The 24,917-nt window shown below is 34.4% G+C and overlaps 1 protein-coding gene across 6 annotated transcripts in view; it reads right to left on the reverse strand.

The window, feature by feature from the left end:
• Positions 1–24,917, reverse strand: part of Trpc4 (transient receptor potential cation channel subfamily C member 4) — a 201,953-nt gene that overhangs the window by 26,691 nt on the left and 150,345 nt on the right. For all 6 annotated transcript variants that reach the window (XM_048800872.1, XM_048800871.1, XM_048800870.1 and 3 more), the window contains exons 4-5: positions 23,445–23,781; positions 9,597–9,736 (exon numbers count right to left, since the gene is read on the reverse strand). In XM_048800872.1, coding sequence (XP_048656829.1) covers positions 9,597–9,736; positions 23,445–23,781 — 477 coding nt within the window. The remainder of the gene's footprint in view (positions 1–9,596; positions 9,737–23,444; positions 23,782–24,917) is intronic.

Consider the following 24,917-nt stretch of genomic DNA (forward strand, 5'->3'; position numbering starts at 1 on the left):
TTTTTTTTTTTTTTTTTTTTTTTTCAAAATTTTCAGAATCGTTTAAATCCAGGGAAGATGTACCTTGCTCTAGATTTCACAATTTCACACCAGCTCAAGTCAGTCAGATGTATAATCCCTCATCACATTGTGATAGAGTTCAGCTCTTCTGTGGATCAACTGTGCATAGAGCCCTTCTTAGTGATTTATCTCAGCTGGGACTCAAAAAAATCATAAGAGGTAATCTTAATAAATATGAAGAAGCTAGATTTTACCCCAATATAATATTCCAAGTTGGATCCAGAATCTAGCACTTCTGATAAGTGCTGGGGAACAATGCCACATGAATATGTTCACGTTATGCACAATCAAAGCTTTCTAAGCAAAACATGCCTGGTATGTGAGTTAAATGATGTTTGAATGGCAAACAACTTTTGAAAGTTAAAGACAGAGAGACTTCCTGAGAGACTTAGAAATATCTCCTCTGGTGCCATCTGCTTACATTCTCAGGATAATAAATCTAGAGACCTTCATCTCCCCAAAAAGAATTTATTTACTTAAGAAAGTTAAGGTCTTTCTCTCTCCTTCTCTAGAGGAAAGATGGGCAGCTTGCTCAGCTGCATCATATAAATTCTGAGATTCATAATTACATATTTCCTCTCTGGTGGTACAAATCTCTGGTATGCACAGAGTGCATCTGGCTCTGTCCATTCCCCTGGGTGAGAGTGGTGGATGTGGGGAACTGATGATAAGATTACAACGTAAGCAAATAATTTGTCTGTCTTCTGATCCAGAAACTGTTAGGGATAAATAGAGATATAAATGTTGAGTGATTACTTCTTGATTTTGTTCTATTAAGTTTTGTTTTAAATTTGTCTCCTGTCATTCACATATACATTTTCTCAGGCTTTTAAATATAGTCTTTATGTTATGAAATTTAAAAAAATTCTTATAAACCATGATGTTCTTTGAATGTGTATGAAATAATTGTAATTCTTTATTCATTAAATTTATTTCTCCCCATTGGAGAATTAAAATATTAACTTGGAATATATAATTTTATTATCTAATTATTAATTTAATCATCTAATTACTTAATACTTAATTTAATTATTTGATTATTTAATTATTTAAATAATTATTTAATTATCTAAGAAGTTTTTGAAGTAAAATTTATACTCATTTTTCATATTTGCATCTTTGATTCTGTGCTTATTGGTGATTGTTGACAGGTTCCTCTATCTTAAATTGAACAGTTGAGTTTGCTTTTTATCTCATTCCACCAACTCTCCATGGGTGTTTTCCTTGATTTGATTTCAGATCTCCATCTCTTTCTTTTTTAGACAGGGTCTCCTCAGCCCAGGCTGGTCTTAAATTCATGGTCTCAAACTCCTGGCCTTAAATGATTCTCCTGACTCAGCCTCCATGGTAACTGAGATAGGATGTATGGGCCACCATGCTGGTTTCATGATTCAGCTTTTAGTTATGACCCCAACTTTACATCTCCAACTCTGACTGCTCACATATTTTATATTTTACTGCCTGGTCAACTTTTCTGCTCGTGTATGTATGTGTGTATATATATCAGAGGCATCTCAAACTCACAGACTATAGAAGGAACTTATTACCTTTTCTTCAAACTTTCTGTTTTTATATCTGCTGATCTTAATTAATGAACAGGAGGAAATCACCCAGTTCAGAATTTCCTGCTCATACTCAAATCTGCCTTTCCAAAATCCCAGTATCTAAATACAAATCTTCTACGTATTCTTTTCTTCATTATATCCTCCTGACTTCCATCAGAATAACTGAGAGAGAGAAAGAACTGCTTGAATATTCCCAACTATTCTCCCGGCCTTAAACTTTATCTCTTCAATCCTCTATTTCCTCAAAAATGACCTCTGCAAGGAGAAAATCAGACCATATCATTAATATTCTTCAATGACTGCAATGTCTTCCGGATGACATTTTGACTTCTGAACAGGTCACAGAAAGCTTTGAAATGTGTTTTCTAACTTCCTTTTACAATTGACCTACCACTGTCCCCAATTAGGTTCCTAGTACCCCAGGTCAAAATTTTTGATCTAGCAATTCTTCAAATGAGCCACATATTCTTATTGAAATGCCTCTCTATGAATGCTGGGACCTTTGCACAGAATGAATTTAAATTGTAACCATTTCAACTGCTCAGCTTTTATTCATTCAGCAGTTATACGCTGCATGCCTATTCTGTATCAAGCACTATCTTCAGAGTTTGCAGTGGTAACAAAGGAAGGTACAGCCATGGATTTAGAATATATGAAGAAGACAGACATGAATCCAGTAATGCTAATCTTTCTTTTGAAAAGTGCTCTCTCACCAGAGATGAGTGGATGCTGGAATCACAATGGACCCGAGCTGGCAGCCGTATGTTGTAGAATAATCTTGAGGGACAAATTAAGAGCTGTTCAATCACCACTAGCTTTTCTAGAAACATCAATTTCTGTCTCCCTTTTCCTCTCAAGTATTTGTTTTTTCATTCTACTCCTAACATACTCTGACTTTGCCACATACCTTCCTTTCTATACAGATTCCTTTCTAAGAGAACTAACTGCTCCTTTTGTAGATCTATGTAATAGGATATGTCACCTGGAGTTATTGGTCAGTTTTTCCTGCAGGGAACTTCATCTAATGCATTCTCATATGCTTGACATCTAGTAGAGTGTTTTATGTTAGAAACTCCAAAAGCACTGTAGGCAGAAGAATCATAGATATACACCAAAGTGTGGTGTTTCCTTGTATAATTGAGAGTAGCTTGTTATACTTGGAACACAAAGGCTTTACGAACATAAGATGAGCTTGAGAGGTGGTAGAGCCAAGTCATGAAGACCTTGCATTGAATCACAATAGTGGACAATGAGTTCCTTGAATATGGGAAAATATGTTGGTTCATCTTCATGTTCTCTTATAATATCTAATGCATACTTACAAAAACCCAGCAATCAATCAAAATGGATAAAACTTACAGGGATATATTATAAAAATATTTATGCTATCATTTGGATCTGGAATGTCTCCCAAAGGCCAATGTATTAAAAAACTAGTTTCCAGCCTGGTATTATTGGGAGGTGGTGGAGCCAGTAGAATGGGAGACCAGTAGGCAATTTCAGATCACTGAGAGGCATGCCCTTGAAGGAGATTGTGGTCTCTTCTTTCCTTTCACTTCCAGTCATAAAGAGTTTGCTCCTCCATACACTCCCTGCCATGATATATAACAGCACAATCAATAGACATGGACTGAAATCTCCAAAACTGTGAGCCAAAATAAACCTTTTCTCTTTACGAGCTGATTTCTCCTGGTATTTATTGTAGTAATAGAAAGCTGACTAACACATTTATGAGAACAAATAGAATTCATATATTAGTTTTAATGTAAATTTTCAAGGTGTAAACTTTTTATTTTCTATAGATAATTATGTAGTGAAAGGCAATCCGAAGTCAAAGGACTTTTTCTTCTAGTAGATAATTCTAGATTAAACAACTAGGGTTCAAATCTCTTCAGCTCTTTTTCATAGAACGAAAGAACATTTTAGAAAGCCCAATACTTCAAGGAGTAGCCTTGTTATATCACTCATGAGATGGGAAACAATAATATTTGTCCCTTTTTAATCTCTGAAAATAGGAAGAATCAATGAAATACGCAGTTAGAAGTGTTTAAAAGAATGATGTTATTAAAAATCCATCCTGTTAAATGCTTTTATTCATAATTCTGATTTTTGAAAATATTTAAATTGCACAGTAAAAAGATATAGAAATTTACTCATTCTTTTCAAAGGATTGAATTAAATATTTAAGTGACAAGTTCTATATGGAAAATGGGCTGGGTATTATTTAGGAGTTAACCAGCCCTAATGAAGCTGAAGGAACATTGACAATTGTGTCCCCAGGAATCAACAAACTCCTGATTAACTAACATTTCTATATAGTGAGAACAGGAAATGATTGAAAAATTTTCCTCTTGATAATTAGAAGTATATTTAATGAAAAAATTCATAATCCATGAGCTGTAAAATGCTAAAGAATCAAAGTATTAAAGGAAGCACCATAAAACATTGCATGTGAGGAGGAGAATGTCAAAGTCATATATTCCTATGCTGTGTCTTTGCACAATATGATGCTATTGTATTGAATATTCAAATTAAAAGCTACTACTGGATATTTACATTAGGTTCTCTCTTATGGCATTGAAGTTTATTGATTTAATCTTCACAACTATTCTATCGGGACTGATTAGTATTATTGTTTTACAGAAAAGAAATTTGAAGCCCAGATTAAATAACTTGCTCCAAAAAACATGAGTAAGAAGTGATATATGCTGTAGCCATGTCAACTATGGTTTCAGAATACAAACTCAGCCATGGCCTTGGTTAGCAGGACTGTGCTGTAGTGTGGATCTTGAGGGTCCTCTAAAAGTCTATGTGTTAAAGACTTGGCCCCCAGTCTGTGGTGTTATTAAGAGATTGTGGAATCTTTAGGATGCAGGGCCTACTGAGAGGACTTGAGTCCTTGGAAACATATCCTTGAAAAGGACTGTGAGATACTCTGCCATTCTCTTCCTCTTTCTCTTTTATTTCCCAGCCACAAGGGGAGTGGTTTTTCTCTCCTCTGAGTTTCTGTAATAATGTACTGATGCACCACAAGTCCAAGGCAACAGGAGAATTGATAATTTACTGAGACCTTCAAACTGTGAGCAAAAATAAACCTTTTCTCATCTTTATTTATTAATTTATCTCAGATGTTAGTTATAGTAATGGAAAGCTGACTAATATAGGATATTTTGTGTGCATTTTAGAATCCGCCCCTTCAAGTGGATGAATTGCAAAAGGTTAAATGCCACAGTCTGATTGTCCCCTTCTCCCCAATTCAAATGTTGCTTCCCTGGAGTATGATGATATTTTGAGATGGAACCTTTTAGATGTAATTAGTTTCAGATGAAGTCATAAAGGTGCGATGCTCATGGTGGGACTAGTGCCTTCTTAAGAAGTGACTTTAGATAACTTGCATGTTCTCTCTCTCTGTCTCTGTCTCTCTGTTTCTCTCTTCCTGTCATGTGAGAACACAAGGAGAAGTTGACTATTTATAAGCCAGGAAGAGAGCCCTCACCAGAAACCAGCCAAGCTTGTACCTTCTCTCTCAGGCTTCAAGCCTCCTGAACTGTGGAAAAGCAATTTCTGTTTTTTTGAACCACTCAATCTATGACATTTATGATGACACCATGAACAGACTAATACAGTAGACCAATTAAATATGTGTGGCCACTATGGTGAGGCCTATTCCAAAGGGTTCTCCATCTGAACATCACAATTACAGAATGGAAAAACAAGATGACACTATTTTTTTTTCTGATTCCAAAAAGACCTATTTTTCGATTATTTTTTCCTGTTTATGCATGCTTGGATATCAGGTTGAACCAGTAAAATGCCAACAGAAGTCCTAGTTATAACCTTTTGCTAATCTTGTCCGAAGCACAGATATGTCTATTATTTACTAGGGAGCGATATTAAAATTATTTCATCAACCTCATACTATATCGTTAATAAATCATCTGTCTTGATGATCTTACCTCCTAAACTTTTCTCAAATTCAACCTTCTATTAATTTCACTAGGTCCATTGCTATATTTCAGGAATTCATCATTATTTGAATGATTTTTTTCTGTTTAAATATCATTAATGGATCTTCACCATTTGTAGAGTAAGGTTTAAATTCTATATCAGAATGTAGATAGTACTTCTCATCCTCTTCCTGTCCCCATTTCCAAGATCATGTCTCATATGGAATTCTGCTTTATTTATTTTGGAATTTGCACATTGTGCCTTTACTCTGTCAAATGCTCTTGCATGTTCATGAGCATGACAGATGTTCACTTTCTCTATCCTCTCTATATTTCCCTTCCATTCCATTATACTTCCAACACTGTTTCATCCCTTCTTTGATGCTACCATTACCCCTGTTCTAGACCTCAATACATTGCAAGAGGCTCTTTATAGGCATTTGTCCTTCACCCACCTGACTGTGAGCAGATCCTACATCTCAGGAATTCTTACATTGTCAGAAATCAAATCCAAAGCTGGTTTCTCAGTGAGTACCAATTAAAGCTTATTGATAAAATCGGCTGTTTAGCCGTGTGGCAGTTGCTTGCCTTAATTTCACCAGAATCTAAGGTAAAGAAGGACGAGTAGTGGGTCAGTATGACAGCACAGACTCCCATTGTATGTGCTCTTTGGGTTACTATCAACACTTTACAAATAGTAAAGTTGAGACCTGTATTAAATAATTTGCCTCAGGTACATGGGTTAGACATGATAAAGGCAAGTGTGAATCAGGAGTTCAAACTCTTTTTAAACTAAAACGAAGTAAAAGACATCGTTAAAACATTACAAATGGACTCTTAGTATATGAGGAAGAAGACAGGAGTAAAAGGAAAAGAAAAGACACTGATATTGAGTGCTTCTATCAATTCATTTACATCTCCTACTGACGGCATAAGGTAGAAACTATTATTTTCCTTATTTTATAGATGAGATGAAGAGAGATACAGAAACAAATCCAAGGTCACCCAACCAGTAAGTGATGGGGTAAAGGAATGAGCCCAGGAAATGTGATTTTGAAGTGCATGCCATTAAGTATACTCACATGACTCAAACACATTCATTGTGCAAGTCATTCAAAGAACACTTCATAATTCATATTGCAACCATTGCTGAACTTCAATGACTAGTATGCAAGAAAGCAATATATGTCCCAAAGGTTTCATTCTCCTTAGGTCATCTTCACTTACAGTAATTGCTGGATCCTACCCCATAAATATTTTTTCCATGCTAGCCTTCCTCCTTCACCACTTGAGGTAAGTGGGTTTATTCCAAATATAAAGTTTCCCTGCAGTAGTTTTTATAGTAGAATATATTTTGTCTGTGCAGAATTTACAACATTCTAAGTAAATTGAAATCCCATATCTGAAAGTCTTGAGGCAAAAAAATGCATGAGTATCCATTTGTATTTGTTCACATCCATACCACACCATGTGCCAGAGTTCTCATATATAATAAAATATATACATGTATGCAAACACCATGTAAATATCATATGTGTAGTTTAAATATTCTCTATAAGAAGTGGGTGGGTTTCTTTAGGACTCAACCCTACACTTCTTTGAGATCATACAACACAATGCTCTTCAAAGTGTCTACCTTAAACTCTAAAAAGCAATCCAATTTTTTAAATGGGCATATGACATTTATCAAAAGAAGAAATGCAACAACAAACATGTAAAATGGTCTACATCACTAATTATCACAGAAATGCAAATCAAAACCAAATGAGATACTATTTTACCCTAGTCAGAACACCTACTATTAAAAAAGCAAAACATAATCTGTGATGAAGATACAGGCAAAAGAGAGCTCTTATATACTTGCTGATGGGAATGTAAGTCAATGTAGCCATTACGGAGAATAGTATGGTGGTCCCTCAAAAAACTAAAAATAAATCTATCTTATGATCAAGCCAAGCCACTTCTGAGTATGTATTGAAAGGAAATGAAATCAAAATATCAAAGAAATACCTGCACTCTCATATTTATTGCAACACTATTAACAATAGCTAACATATGAAATTAATCGAGGCATCCATTGACACATGAATGGATGTATAAAATGCAGTATAAATGCACAATAGCATATTACTCAGCCATAAAAACTAATGGAATATTATTATTTGCAGCAACCTTGATGGAACTGGAGGACATTATACTAAGTGAAATAAAGCAGACACAGAAAGACAAGTACCATATGTTTTATCTCCTATATGAAAGCTAAAAAAACGGTCAAAGTGAAAGTAGAAGAGAGTACAATAGGGATTATTAGAGGCTGGGAGATAGGGGTATATAGGAATGTGGGATGGGATAACAGATACCAAAATACAGTTTAATAGGAGAAATAAGTTCTGGTGTTTGACACCAAGGTAAGGTGTCCACAGTTTACAATAATATATCTTTTGTGGAGAACTGCAAAAGAACTGCTTGAAGTCTTCAAACATGAATGACAAGGAGATAGAAATGATAATTATCCTGATTTGCTCAATACATATTATATGCATGTATTGAAATACTGCGCTGAGCCCTATAAAAATGTACTATTATCATATGTAAATTAAAATTTAAAATGAAAATAAAACAAAAATATTTCAATGAAGCACTTTCCTAGTTTATCTACATCGGCAAGTGTTGTCTGGAAATCTGTTACAAATGCAAATTTGACTCCTGCCTTAATATTCCTAATTTTAAATATGAGGAGGTAGAAAAGGAATCTGTGTATCGTGAGCCCTCCTGGTGATTCTTATGCATCTTGAAGTTTGAGAAGAATTGCTATTGTCATATAGTCCCAGAATATTATGATAACCTGGGGCACCAAAATAAAAACCCATAAACATTAATTTTTAGTAGAAGGAGGTTTAAAATGACTTTATAGATAAGAAATTTTCTTCTGCTGTCTTAATAAACTGCTCAAGGTCATTAGCATCAATGCATACAGGTAAAATTAGGAAAATATGTCCCCACTCTTAAAATAGCTTTCTCTCCATAAAATTAATAGAAATGTACTTTTCTTAGTATGTTGATGAGGTAACATTTGAAGTTTGCCAACTGCTGAAAACTATGAATTTTCTTACTTTGGGCATATTTGATCCTGTCAGATCTGAATATGGCACAAAGACACAGGACACTATTTTAAGACCTAGACTAAATTAATAAGTGTTCACTTACACGTTAGCATTTTCTAGTTCCCATCATTAAATTGCATGCATTATTCATGTAATACCCAATTAGATGCTCTTTGTTGTTTTTTGAAAACCAATTCATAATCATTTTGAAATAAATTATTTTTTAAAGGAGGAGAAAAGGAAAGAGGCAAACTCAAAGGGAGGAAAGGGGAGATATAATGCTTTGGTATGAAAAAAGTCCCTCCAAGTACAAAATAATTCCAATTGTTATTGCAGAACAAAAATGTTTTATGAAAATTATGTGGTTGGCAATAAGATTGATGTACAAAATCTGGGGGAGTAATGAATGTGTGAGACTCCAAGCACTGTCATGTTGAATGGGAAGAGGTGAAAGAAATTATATTCTGCTCTAATTATATCAAACCCTATTAGTTTAAACTGAAATAACAATTTCAATGCTTTGAAAGAGTAATATTTTGATATGTCTATGAAGTTTTATCTATTAGTTATAACTGATAAAAATAGATTTGGTTGAAAAAATTTAAATAGGTATTTGATGTAATATTTCCTTAAAAGTGGAAAGAATTGGAACTAGAGTAGCTACTGGGAGTAATTTTGAGGCATTATGTTATTTAGATGCAAGAAAACTGGATGATAATTTCTAAGGGCTTTTTAAAACGTGCTTTTTTGAGTAAAGATTATGTAATATCTAAGTATCTGAACTCTATTACAATAATGGGCTGATGAATATCACATAAAAACCTTTGGCACATTTTTAACAGAATCAAAAGCAATCAAAATAAAGGCATATCATTAGTTATCAGAACTTATGCTTTACCAACAATGTAAATAACAGTTACCTTTACAAATGCAACAATTTTCAAGGAGATTGTTGCTAAATATAAGGAGTTCATCACAAAATCCATTAGATTCCACCAATCATGGATGTAATCTTGAAGTCCTCCATCCCACATCTGTTTAATTTCTCCCCATATAAAACCTGCAATTATAAAAAGGTTCATTGTGAGTATGATTTTCAATCAAATCACTGGAGAAAGAGATATGCAATTTAGTAATTATAGACTGTGAAGCTGCAAAAGACCAGGTAGTTACATTTGATATAACATTTATTTTTATAGGTAATAATATTGAGTTTCAGACATCTTTTAAGACTTCCAAGACACTAATCTAATTCTAGAAAATGCTGTTAGGTCAGCTTCACTTTCTTTTATCCATTTGACAAATTCATAAAAGTACAGTTTTAATTGAATTGTAATTTCTCTGTAACTATATATTTTTCTTATGGAAGATATAATGACATTTTATTGTAAGCAAATACATTGAGATATATTCTTCTCCTAAGTCAAAATGACTTCAAAATTCACAAAAAAAGTATATCTAACAAACACAACTGGTTTAAACAATTAATCAAGGTATCCTTTTGTGCATTTTTATGCATTTAGCACCTTCAAAGATCTGATTTAAGTCTTGGATAAAAGATTATAACGTTCATGTTAGTTTGTCAAAATTATTTAAATCTAGCAATAGCTTCAAAGATATACCTAGAAAAAATATAAATCTCTATCTTTCATTATGGTTATATTTTAATAGAAATATACTTTATATATAATGTATTTTATTTTAAAATGCACTATTTTCTAAGAAATGCTTATAAAATATCAATGTAGATTATCATTTTATTTCCATAACCTTATTAAAATATATAATGCTATCTTTGCAACCCAATAATGACAGAAAAATCAAAATATCTAGAACCAAGAAATATTGAAAGATAAATATGGTATTTTAAATATCAGCAAACAATGAAATATCTCTAAGAATAATAATCTGGAATCGAAAAGGTTTAATATTATATTTACCAACAGCTGAAAATATGAGAAAGCTAGAAAGAGTATTGCCCTTACTCTAAAAGCAATAAATCAATCAATCAGATTATCTATAAAAATCATCACTTTCATAAATTCATAAGAGAGGTAAGAAATCATAGGGCATAAACTTTAACAACAACAAAAAAAGCACATTACTACAAAAAGAACCATGTTATGATACTTTAGCTCAGAGAGTAGAGGGGCTAGATAGAGAGGCACCATACAAGAGAGTCAGAAGAATGCAGCCATATTGTTTAAACTAACTTCTAAAGGCTGCATGCTGGCTCACAAGAGAGAATAGAACCCTGGGGAGAGAGATGCAAGGAGTTTCCTTCTACTGGCATGCTCTTCCATGCAGACCCTACCCACTGCTCAAAAGAAAGATTATAGCCTGGAAGAACACAGCGGCTTCCTCTGTGGAAAGGCATGTAGCTCTCACCAGACACTTCTCTCTTGAAGAGCAAAACATTTAGCACTATGGCAGAGACAAGAGACAAGAAACTACGGTGGGCCTCAGGTTTACACCAATAACTTTCGAGGTTTCCTATCACCGGGAAAGGGACAGAAAATCCTGTACTGTACATGCTCTCAAACATCTGACTGCTGTGGAAACAGTGTACGGATCACTGACAATCTCCAACCCCAATGCAGAGAGGACTGCCTTGGTCTACCCTTCCCCATCCATCAGCAGGCTAACACCAGACAGGAAGCAGGAGCTGGCAACCACTGAGGAGGGGCCAGAGTCTGTGTGGAGACTTAGCTTGGAGGCACAGGTTCCCAAGAAAGGTCCAAAGTTGTGGGTGGAGCAGGCACAATGAGAATAACCCTCTCGCTGAAGGCAGAAGTGTTACGGCACACTGACTGCAGTCAAATCAAAAGCCAATGTCAGCTCAGCAATTGACTCTCTTGTCCCAAACTTCTCCAATGATGTTCAACAGAAGGAAAATGTGCATTTTCAGGCATTAAGTGCTACAGAAGTACATTTGACAAACATTTGATAAAATTAACATCCATCCATTCATGACCAAAACGTTTGAGCGAAACATAAGTAGAAGGGAAATTTATCAACCCGATTAAAGAACTTTATGAAAATCCACAACTACAGGCAGACTGGCTTACTCTTTAAAGGGTGTGGGAATAAATAATTCAGGCTTTGCAAATAATGAATGGGCATGGCTGTGTTCCAGTGAAACGTGAAAAACCGCAATGAGGCCAGATACACCTTGCTGGGCCATAGTTTTCTAGCCCTTATGGTGGTGATTGCATGACTGTATGTGTCAATATTTTATATGTTTGCACGTACACAATTACCATGATAGTGCTATAGCTTAATTTGAATGAATACAGTAAAAATTATGAGTCTGATATTGATGAATGTATATTAAGATAGATACAAATAAACAAAAATGATAAATATTATAATATACCGACTACAGGTAATATCTGTTACTATGCTTATGTTTTACATTTTCTGCATGTTTGAAAAATATAGAAGCACTAAAGTTTCTGAATAGCTCAAGCAAACCTGAGCAAAAAGAACAATGCTGAAGACATTGCAATACCTGATTTTAAAATGTACTATAAAACAATTGTAATAAACACAACAAAGTGTTGGTATAAAAATAAACACATAGATTAATAGAATAGATAGAAGATACAGAAGCAAATTCACACATAAATAACCATTTGATTCCCCACAAAGCAGCCAAAAGCATACTTTGGAGAAAAGGCAGCCTCTTCAATGCTGGGTAAACTTCCATCTGTAGAAGATTGAGACTAGACCCCTATCTCTCACCTGTATATGAAAATCAACTCAAAATGGATCGAACACCTTAATATAAGACCAGAAACTTTGAAACTACTACAGGAAAGCATCAAGAAAACACTTGAAGATATTGGTATAGGCAATAATTTTATATACAGGACTCCAATAGTTTTAATAGCAATAATTAGCAAATTTTTCTAATGCAAATGGAATCATATCAACTTAAAAAGTTTCTGCACAGTCAAGGAAACCATCAATATAGTGAAGATACAGTGATAGGATGAGAGAAAAATCTTTGCTGGCTATTCATCTGACAAAGGGTAAATATCCAGAATATATACAGAATTCAAAAATTAACACATAAGAGGAAGTAAGCCAATCAATAAAGGGCAAATTGGCTGAATAGACACTTCTCAAAACAAGTACAAATGGCCAATAAATATATGATAAAATCCTCAATATCCTTAGCCATCAGGGAAATGCAATATTAAATTTTAAGTTACAATTAAATTTATAACCCAAATAAGAATTGATTTCAGGTGAATGAAGTATAGCGTTCTATGTTAAAGTCTGCTGTAGACCACTGCTTTGTTCTAGATCAGGCATTTTATACCCTAACTCTTCCTTTGAGTCTCCTTTCATAAATAAAGATCTCATGAGAGGTCACCCAAGATAGGGAAATGATTACAAGGGTGACAATATTCTTCACCTCTATATTAAAGGAAGCAGTACATCAGAATGGAACATGATTCATGCATTGATTTTTAGAGCTGGTGGGAAACCAAATTTATTTTATCCAGTGAGAAAAATTGCTTGGCACACAAGGAAACATTCCCCTCTCCTACATCTGAAGTGCCTTTTCCTACTCTTCTGAGTATAGTCTCAGAACCCAGCAGATACCCACAGTTTATAGAAGAAAATTAAGGCCAAGAAAAACCTGAATTGAATCTGAATTGCCTAAGTAAATTAAAATTATACAACATTTTCTTGTTCTTGAAATGTTACAATGTAGCTATATTATTTTGTCTTGCTTGAAATTTTGCCAATTCATATAGGTAAGAAGGTGTGAGGTATGTGTGTGTGGTTGTAGACTGGACAAATGCATTTTGAGTTCATGTTCAGCAGAAGGTCACAGTGATTAGAACTGGACTGTATCAGGTGAGGGAGGTTCCAGGGTCAAATGAACCAGCAACCAGCTTTATTGAACCTTAGCCAAGCAGTCTAATCTCTCCAGGTCTCATTATCACTCTTCAAAGAGAAGTTTATATGACTTCCAGAAAATAGGATTCTGCCCCAGTCATATAAATTGTCAGGCATTGCTTCTTCCTGTTTATGGCATCAGAATTTTACTAAAATTGGTCATCAACATATCTTCCATGAGAGATTAAAACACTGTCCTCTACAAGAAGACAGATTTATCTGCTCTTATTGCCCCAGAAAGGCAGAAGTTGAATTTTTGATATGAAGTTGGATTTTTTTTTAACTTCTGGCCCAAAATTTAAAAAACAATCTCTTGGTGATTAGAGTTGCTCTAAACCTGGAATAGAGGTAGAGAAATCTAATCCAGATCCTAGAATATCTTCCGTTAGTTGTATGTCAAAGAAATTCTGGCAATGAGGGGAACCTCTCTATGTAATCTCTAACATTCTGAAGCATTTGTGATTTAGTTGTTTACAAATTTGTATGTATCATAAAATAAAATATATTCTAAAGTACCTGCTAAGCAATAGGAGCATTTATGGTAAATGCTCCTTACAAATATATTGTATTATCACTCTACCTACTTCTACCAAACTGGAAATCCACATGTGAACTTACAACACCAAATAACTAACTTCAAATATTTTGTAAAGCATTCTGTAAAGGAAAAAATATATTATGGGCCAAATTGATGTAGAGGGCAAAAGAGAGACACCGGAAAGGAGTTTTAAAGAAGCAGTTATGGTATCAGCCTAAAATGATATTTTAACTTGAGAGTTCCAAATAACTGAGAAAACTCTGTTCTGATGAGGTGGATTCTAGGAAATGACACTTCAATTGAGCATTTAGATTGGATGATCTCTAGGTGTTTTTTTTTTTTAAGAAAACTAACAACAAACACAATTGAATTATGATATACTACAGTTTGTTTTCTGTAGTCCAAGGAGGAGACATTAAATATGACTTTCCTGACCGCCCCAAATCTTACCTCACTCCTGATCTTTGAAAGACACAAAACTGAGAAAAATAGGTATCCTGATGAAACTGAGATGAAACTGAGAACTCACTGCCATCACTTTTTTTCTGAACTTGAGCTATAGATAAGATTGCCACTTGATGCTTGAACTTGAGCTATAGATAAGACTGCCACTTGATGGTTTGCAATCTTTATTTTTAAACACCATCTTGCAGTACCAGCTCATATAGCTGTTACTATACCTGTATGATGGCTATTGATTTCTGTCTGCTATGAGCATGTTAGTGAAATGCCAAATTTCATTTCTTCTGGTGATAATCACAAAATTTTGGAAGAAATAAGCCATTAGAAAAATGGATTATGCTATAAACTAACTGAAAAATGCATCCAGATGAGTAAACTATTCATGGCAACTAAAAAGCCTAAAGAGAACAAAGCTTGAGGGAGATGCTGTCACAAATTGTCCTGTTCCCACAACGGGAACATTTCAAAATAGTTCTTTGCTGTTTATAAACAGATGACATGATTTCTCAGAGTTGTGGTGGAGTCCTAATTATGTGCATTGATGTTAAGGCTGTGGGGACCAATGAAGGAAAGATCATAGTGCAAATGAGTCAGAGAACTTCTTTTTACAAAATATTCGTGGATGCCTGGAAGTGTTTGCTTTTTTTTTTTAATCTTTCCCATAATTTTTTCACTTAGGGCTGTATGAGTGTTCTATTATTTCCTGTCCTGTAAAGCTGGCTGTGAGGATTAGATGGAATAGGCAGTTCATTTAACAGCCCCAATTTCAAGTGAAAGATATGTAATTCTGCAAACAGGGCTCTTGTCTTACCTTCTCCTGCTCTTGGTACTTAAACAAATAGTAAACAGCCACCTCAAACAAAGAGCAAGTCACCTTCCCACCCATGGCCAACTCCAAAGGGCCTGTTATTCAAGCCCCCAAATTGTCAGGGATCTGACCTTGGAAGACTCCTTATAGAAAACTGAGTTTCATGCTGAAGCATCAAATCAATGAAGATAAAAAAGAACACAAAGAATCCGTCTCCCTCTGCTGGAATTTTGCTTTGTTTTGTTTTTCAAATCATGGAATAAAACAGTAGTCTCTAGTCAGAATCCTGCTTCTACTCAAGAAGAAATCTCAATACTGTTAAGTTGTTTTACTTGATAGAGACTCACATTGTATGTAGTACTAACACTAAGTTAAGGGGCAGCTCCTGTGGTCTCAGCATCACACTTAAAAACTAAACAAAGATGAAGAAAAGAGACTCACTCTCCATTTTTTTGAGGACAGCTTACAGACAATTATAGCCAACCTTTCCCATCTGAGGTTACTAGAGATACTGGGATTATATCTATTATATCTATTAGCAGCCACCCACCCCTTCATGCTCAATGTCTCCATAGGGAAAGAAGTAGGAAAGCAGATAGCAAGAGAGCCATGGGGTCAGAAAAGTACAGTTTTTGCACTATGAGGGATCAACACCAGAGAGAAAAGGAGGTGATTACTCACCACTGCTACTGATTCTTTAATTCAAGCAAAGGAGACTCCAAGAATATCCTACATATTTAGAGATTTCAACAAAGAGAAAATGGCATCTTACTCTCTTCTGGGGTGTCTACTTGGGTAATTGGCTTGGTTCTCTCTTCCTGGATCTAGACCATAAGAAAAGATCGAGGAGCAGTGGGGTCCAGCAGCAGAGCATTTGAACCTCTTGTCATTTGATGTGGCAAGGTTCCTTGATACTTGAGTCAGTGCATGTTAGAGGAGAAGGCTGAGTGTGAGCCAACTCTCCAGTAATCAGGAGGAACATTTTAGGGTTCCAGAACCCCAATAGGAACGGATTTCTCTTTATAGGAGCTGAGGGACTGAAAGATGTCAGAGTTGAATCTCTGATTCAAGAATCATGCGATGTGGAGGCAAGATAGGGCCTTCTACAGATCATTCATCCAGCTGAGGAGAGTCAGTATGTCAAAGCCTGACACTCAGGCTACTCAGTAATTCCCAGAAGTGTAGGGAACTCAAGAAAAATATCTGTGACCAGAGTACCATTGAAGTCATGGAGATGTTTAACTTCTCCTGTCATCCCTCTTCACTAAAACCCTGGGAATGGAGAGAACCTCCGTATCTCTCCTTCCATCCCAGTGTTGAAGAATGAGAAAAGATGGACAATCTAGGTTCTTTAAGCAATGGGCTTAGACTTTGCTGCAAAGAGATAATCTTTAAACTGATTTGAACTATGCTGGGCCAGCTTTTAAATAGCTCAATTTAAGGAAATCATTATCTAATCGCGATATCATTAAAGAACAGGGAAAATATATTAGATTATAGGTTAACAGAGGAGAATGGTTGGAAGGAGTAAAACCATTTCATGTTTAGTTGTTAATGAATTAGATCTTCTTAGTAAAACTAGCTAATGAGTATGAAATTTGCATAAAAATTGACTTCTAGAATTGTTTCTCAATCTTAAATGTTTAAGTACCTCTGCAATTTCTGAATCAACCAACCAAGATAATCATTCAAAATCTTAGTTTCTCATAAGAATCCTCAGTTATTATGATTTTAATCAGCAGACCATACTAAAAGAGTCATCAACTTAATGGGGCAGTGAATGTTTAAATAGTCTAAGTTTGAAGACTTCTAAAAACTTTTGAACCACTGTGGCTTTAACATCATTATTTTAACATTAGAGAAAAAAATGTAGGGAGACACAATCAGGGAAATACATATTTTCAAAGTTTACTAAGAAAGGATGTTATGTTAGTTTTAGATTATTATTAGAATGTAGAACTTGAGCATTCTGGATTATCTGATAACTTCTGACCTAAATACAGTTACTTAAAAATCAAGTGGGAACTTTCTATCACCGTGGTGGCATTCTTTTTATAGGATTTCTGTTTAATTTAAAATTTCCCAAGAAAATTAAAGGGTTGGATACTTGTGTAGATGGGAAAATAATGAACAAACATTTCTCCAAGTTTTTGCTTATGGCTAGATATGTCACCTTTTCAATGAGTAACAATAGCTGTTAAATATACATTTTCAAATGAATGAATACTAGTTTTTCACTGTGAAGATTACCACTCTCCACTTATTATAAACTTCTGAATATTTTAAAGACAAATATGAACAATATATATTTATCTCTTTTCGATTTCCTGAATACCCCTTACAGACACACACATACATACACTAATAAAACACTAAAACATTAATAATATCATTGGAAGCAAGGAAATTCAAACTTAAGTGTCAGCAACCAACACATGGGAACCAAAAAGGAAACACCTCAAGGTCATATCAGAGGACTTCTTTCTTTCTTTCTTGGTGTAGCTTGTTCCTTTCAGTGTTAGCCACACACACTGTGTTTTAGACCAGAGGTTAGTAGTGATGACCCAGCGGGGATATGAAGGTAGTGGTAGTGATAATTGTGGTATTGGTAAATGTGATATTCAGTATTAAATTATACCAAATGTGCGTGTTAGTGTGTTATATCTTTAATAAATTTACAGACGAATTTAATCTATGCAAAAATCTAGGCTGGTAAATGAGACAGAGAAGGGTAAATGTGGACATTTAAGTTTCCAGGCAATTTGTGCCTCTTATAATTCTGCTCTCTCACTTTTGGGGCAGTATTTCTTAGAGAATAAAAGGTCTAACTCTGGGTTTGAGTCTAGTGTCTCCCACTTGCTAGCTGCTTAATGCTGCATAAGGGACCTAGCTTTGCAAAGCCTGTTTTCCTCTCTGTGAAATGTTATATTACTATTGTTTAATATGGTTAAGTGGAACAGAGTTACTGAGAAGTTCACAGAAGAACATGCATTTAAATTACTAATCCTTGTGCCTAACCTTTTAGGTACCCTTCAAAAGATGAATGGATAAAAAAAATGTGGTATATACACACAATGAAATATTACTCAGCCATAAAGAATGAAATTATGGCATTTGATGGTAAATGGATGAAACTGGAGACTATTATGCTAAGTGAAATAAACAATTCCCAAAAAAACAAAGGCTAAATGCTGTCTCTGATATATGATTGCTACATACATAAGGAGAAGGGGAAGGGAAGAATAGATTCTGCTACTGTTACTACTGTCACTACAACTTCTATTGTTATTCTAAAGTAATGAAAACTAATCCAAGTGTCCCCCTCCTCTTTCACTGTGACCCTGGTTTTTCTGGTGTCTGATCCTCTTTTCCTATCTTTTCTCCTCTTCCTTCAAACCTCTGAACCATGTTGCCAAATATTTTCTGAGGGTCTGTAGATTCCAGATTTAGTGTATTAGGTTCATATTGCATTGCCACAATCTAAAATAATTCACTTTGTCTCCAATAAGGAAGCCACTGGGCAAATATTAGTAGGTCTACAAAATAGTTTAAATATTTATAAATGATATGTTTTTTGAGATTTTACTGTGTTAGTGTTGAAAACTCCATAAAGATGTCCTTAAGGTATTTTCTTCCACAAGTAGGAATGAGGATTATCTATCATTCTGCAATGATTATCTGATTCCTTTCAAATTTAAAATACTCCTTTTAAATTAATAACCAGATGTTTGGCAGTTGTGTTTTAGACTGTATGTTTGTGCACCTAGTTCACTGAGATTTTTTTTTTTTTTTGAGCCCTGCACCAAGTGGGGGAGAGAGGATAGGTCACAGGTTAGTTTCTTATCATTGCAGAAGTATCTGTTCAGTTCTTGAAGGGGCTAGATGATTCAAAGGTGAGGTTGAAAATACGAATCCTTGAAGCCATCCGATCTTAATGACTATTGCACAGAAGATGTAAAAATACATGGCTGAGGGTGTAGCTCAGTGATAGAACATAGGCTTAGCCCAGGACCAATACAAATGAAAATGGTCACAAGAAAGGAATAATATACAGGATTTTTTTTTGGTCCCTATGAATGTCTAAATAAGAATTTGATCATCATTTTTCATTCTGCATCTTCATTTGGCAGGCTTTGTTAAAATTTTCAGACTTGTTAATATCAACCCTTTAAAACACAAAACATAAAATACATCATAGAAGTGAGAAGCCAATGTTGCTAAAGAGAAATGGCTAGATAAGTACGTGTTATAGGCAAGATGGATAATCTGGGTATTAGGAGCACTTCTTGCTTTATGTCTAGAAATTCAATAGATGCTATTTTAACACAGCTTAGATCTGTTCCATCTTTCCCTCAGTTGATCCTTCCTGTAACCCTGCTCAGTGTGCGCAGATTTACCTCCTGTTTATTTGTGGCATGCTTCCAGGCAAACATGTGAAGTCAAGGCACTTCAGCAGCTATTGTGTTTTTTCATGGGAGATTAAACAATTCTGCTTTATTAATATGACCACTCCATTAAAGTTCTTCTTTGATGAAGGATGGAATCAATTTTATAATATTTTTAGCTAAATAATACATAAGTCTACAGGTGGAAATTTTACACAAATACATACTTTTTGGTGTAGGGAAATAAAGTTATGGCACAAATTTGGTTGCTAAAATGTAGTTACCATGGATTCTAATGAAAATTTCAAAATGGGATCTGGGAAGGCCTGAAAACTAGAACCGAAAGGTATTTTATTTTTTCATATCTCATTCCATTTTTTCCCCAGAAATAAACAACCTTTACCTGTGATAAAACTGCTGCTATAATTCAGATGAATTCTCATAGTGAACATTATACATATAACATACTTTGTCTAGTTTGAATGTAGATTTTTGTAAAAAGGAATTTCACATATGGGTATTCTATTCACCTCACATCCCTCATATTATATGCTAAAAATAAAACCCTGTATATAGTAAGGGACTTATAAAGATATATTACTCAACATACCACAGTTTCAGTACCCCAATATTGAGCATCAATAAGAAAATAGCATAGAAACATTACCATTGTACTAATGGCAAGATATCTAGATCCATTAGGTTAAGAACAGTTCTTATGGGTGAAACAGCAAAGTGTATAAAATAAAGAAAGTCCCCCCAAAACCATACTTCTTGAAAGAAAGGAATTAGTTTTAAAGGATAAATTTTAAAATTAGAGAAATTTTCTGTCCAAAAAAGTGAAAATGACATAAATATGGAAAGCAATTAAACAAAAGTCTTTCTGTTGGGGTAAAGAAAATGGGAGGCATAAAGTTTGGCATTTTTCTTAAAATAAAGTTATCAGAGTTCTGAGAAATAGCCTCTGAGTTTGAGTAAAAGTTAATTTAGTACCAAAAAAATTTATTACTTTACACAAAATGGTTCACAGAGATGACATGGATTGAAAACCTAAACCAGTTCAAAAAGATGTGGGGAAAACCCATCAACAGAGTTCCAAGCTCTCATTGTGAAAAGTTCACAGTTTGTAGGAGTCATTCAGTCTTGTGATTATAAATCTAGGACCTTACAATGGGTGAACCATGAAATGTCCTGTTATAATTGAAACCAGTAACCACCTATATTATCTGAAAGAAGGCCTGAGTAAGAAAATAGATTTGATTCATTCATATAACCATCAAATCAGACTATGCCTTCTTAACTGTCAACCCTTCTGTAGAAGATTAAAGTATTTCTAACCCAATGTCTTTATCACCCCTTTCTTCCCTCCCTACAAAGACCAATTTTCTTTCCTTAATAATAGGAGTTCAGCACACAGGATGATAGGAATCAGTGGGACTTTAGATGTCATCCACTCTAAATCTTTCAATATACCTATGAAGACACGGAAAATCCCCAGAGTCTGTGTCAGTCCATAATTTCATGATTTCTTAGTGGTAGAGCCTGGTTCACATATTCCAGTCCAGTGCTTTTCCCGTTATAACCGGATCATATAAGCACACTCCTTATAGTTATGGGTCTATTAAAGCACCTAGAATTCAAGGCTTGGCTATGAGGCACTCAACCATTGCCCAAACTTGATGAATAATACAACTATTTGAAAAAAATCTGCTTGATATATAAACATTCTTTCTCATGCCCTGTCCTGTAAAAGCAAGATAATCATTCCCATACATATTTTTCTTATTCTAGGAAACAATTTTTCTTCTAAAAACTTCTCAGATAATTGAACTCCCTGTGGTCAGAATATTTTGAGAAAAAAAAATGCCTTTAGGAGATATCACTCTGCTGCAATTAAAATTTCTACAATTACATCTGTGTCTTATTTAACCATGTAGCTGTGGTTTAGATGTGCTTTCTTTCAGACATTTTTAAGGAATATTTTATCCCAAATTTTGCATTTAGAAGGCAGCCAATGACATTTTGTAAAATTGTCAATGACTGTTTTAATTGCACAACTTATTCAAAGTTTGAAACACCTATTTTAATATTATTTATCATTTCCTATCATTAGGATCATGAATGTATTTGTTTATTACTCACTTCTTCTAGTAAAATTTAAGCCTCATAAAACTAAGGGCTTTATTTTGTTGTTTTCTTTGACATTACAATCATACTGCACTGCATTTACTACAAAGAGAGTACTTAATACAATTCCATTGATTGGATTAAGACTAGAAATCTGACATCTGCTTGTGCTTTATTGCATCTATAATATTTTTCTAAACGAAATGTTCTGTATTCCTTTTGGGACATTAGGATATTCATATATTCAATGCATATTACCTATAATAGGAAACTTAACCTCCTACATTTTCTGTAAAAATTGCTTCAAAGAAATTTTCTATGAAGAAAACACGTAACAAATATATTCCTCATGTGAGTTACTTAATTTAAGTGGAAACAGGCAGAGTAGTTTATCTACTCTGTAGATAAACTAGTTTATCTTTAATAAAGTAGTTTATCTTTAATAAACTTTAACTGCAATTTCATAACTATTTTATTCAAAGGGATACTTATAGATGATCTAAAGTTCCATCTAATCTAAATAAGATCACACTTTATGTACTTCAGATTAATTAGAATCTACTCCAAAGTTCACTTGAGGTTTCTCTAATATTTGAATTATGTAAAACATCAAATCTTGTCACTATGAACTTTACTTATTGCCATTAGAGTATCTATAATCTTTCAAATTGAAAAGTGGATATATCTCAGATTCAGACAAGTCTATTTTTTTTCTGGATTTTTCTGTTCAGAAATTCCTCAGAAACTCTAAGGTTAACCCATATTGATCTTCTGAGAGTGCAAATCATAAAATTTGTTGTACATTTTCTAATGAGATGAATAGGATACCAGAAGTATTTAAACTGATGAGCTAACTTGAGAAAATGTTTCTCTGCTAACCACAATAGGATACAGAAAAGAACAATTAAAATGTAAATTTTAACGATGGCTACAATAACAAGGAGGAAGAAAAACAAGGTTTTCATTAAATAAGATGTTCTACCTTATTATGATTTGAAGAGGATCTAAAATAATTTTCTTTCTATTATGAGAAAACAGAAAGATGGAACATGTTCTATAATTTCATTTTCTGTTACTCTGATTGACAATAGACATTTCAAAGATGACTTAAATGGATTGATTTTATAAAATGGTTGCAGTTCTTTATGTATAGAACCACTCATTCTTTAGAGTGGTTTATACTTATCTTTTAGAAGGTATATGTACTAAGAAAATCAGAATGATTGTACACGGTCAGTGAGGAAAGTTAAAAGCTTTAAAAGACAAACAAACAAGCAAACCCAGAGAATCATTTGTGGAGTATGAAGTCATTAAAATCTGGAATGTTAAAGCTTATGGTTACCTTTCTTTGGGGAGCAGGTCCACCACAGCTTGCAAAATATTCCTTTAGCTTTGGGCGTTAAGTCTTGGAACTACCATGGTCAGAACCTATCTTAAACATACCTATGTGCCAAACATTAATATTATTTTCTGAGCAACACAATTCCATGGCAGTAACATGTTTGTATTATATTTTCTATAGTAACACATTTACCCAGGACCCACGGTAATATCATCCACTCGACGATGGTTGGTGGTGGACCTTGCCTGTTCAAGTCTGACCTGTCGATGTGCTGAGAGGCAAGCAGCAGCAGGAACAAAAAAGTCAAATAGGAGGCTGTGTGGCAGATAAACTTGATAAATGGCTTTCTGATGAACAGTCCAAGTGGGCTTTTAGGAGCTATCAGGTAGCACACAGAGAAGACGGGAAAAAGAAGTCCTATTATGAAACATGTCACCATCTTCACTGCCCAGTGTCTTCTCCTCCAGCCCGGGAACTCATCGTACCAGCGAGATGCAAGGAGTTGTTGGCAATTGGGCTGGGCAACGAACTAAAATAGAGAGAAGGAAAGGAAAAAGGAAACAGAAATCAGTGCTATATATTATGACTTGAATTCATCTGTAAGAACACAGTAATTTTGGGGGATGGAAATTCTGTCTTGAGCATATTTAGAAACATACTTTAACTTAACTTTATATTTAGGCAATTAAAGTGCCTAAAGTCATTTTATGAATAAAGCTCATTTATTGAGTATTTGTTATACCCAAGGCATATTGCTACATGTTTAACAAGACACAACCAATATCAAATTTGAAGGCCATACTTGGGAAAGTGAAATGGACCTAGGAAATAGGAATACACATAAAATATATTGATGAGTGGCCAAAGTATTTGTTTACAGAAATACACATGTACATACAAATAAGAATACTGACATGTATATGCTATAAAATAAAAATGCAAAGGTCACTATTTCTTCAATTAGTTATTTTTTGGTAATGACATTACATTTGATCTTCATTTGAATACATGACATTCTAACTTTTATTATAATAAACATCTATTACTTTTCCATCAGAAAACCAAGTATACTTTTAATTGTGTCATGTAAATAAGAAAAATATCGATGAAAAATGTTAATCAGCAGAGTGTAAATCATCATAGCTGAATTTGATGGAAACAATCTCTAAATCCAATAAATGACCATGTCCAAACATTTCACAATTATGATATCATTTTATCCTGGCAACATATTTGAGATGTAACATGGATGTTTCTTTATTTTAAGGATAAGAATACAAGCGTTTATAAGCGGTCTCTAGATTTATCCAAGATTACATATCCAGGTCAGGCATGGTGGCTCAAGCCTGTAATCCCCTCTGCTTGGGAGGCTGAGGCAGAGGATGGTGAGTTCAAAGCCAATCTCAGCAACATAGCGAGGAGGATCTAAGTAACTAAGTGAGACCCAGTCTCTAAATAAAATACAAAACGGGCTGAAGATATGCTCAGTTGCACCCCTGGATTCAGTCCCCAGTACCAAAAAAAAAAGAAAGTTTACATATCCAGTAATGATGGATGTTTCAATATCTGGTGCAGATTTTTTTTTTTTTTTTTTTTGCATACTACCTTTCTCATTGGGACTGACACAGTAGGCAGAAAAAAAAAAGTGTGGACCAGATATCATTT

Source organism: Marmota marmota, unplaced genomic scaffold (genome assembly GCF_001458135.2).
Source record: "Marmota marmota marmota unplaced genomic scaffold, marMar, whole genome shotgun sequence".
Lineage (NCBI taxonomy): Eukaryota > Metazoa > Chordata > Mammalia > Rodentia > Sciuridae > Marmota > Marmota marmota.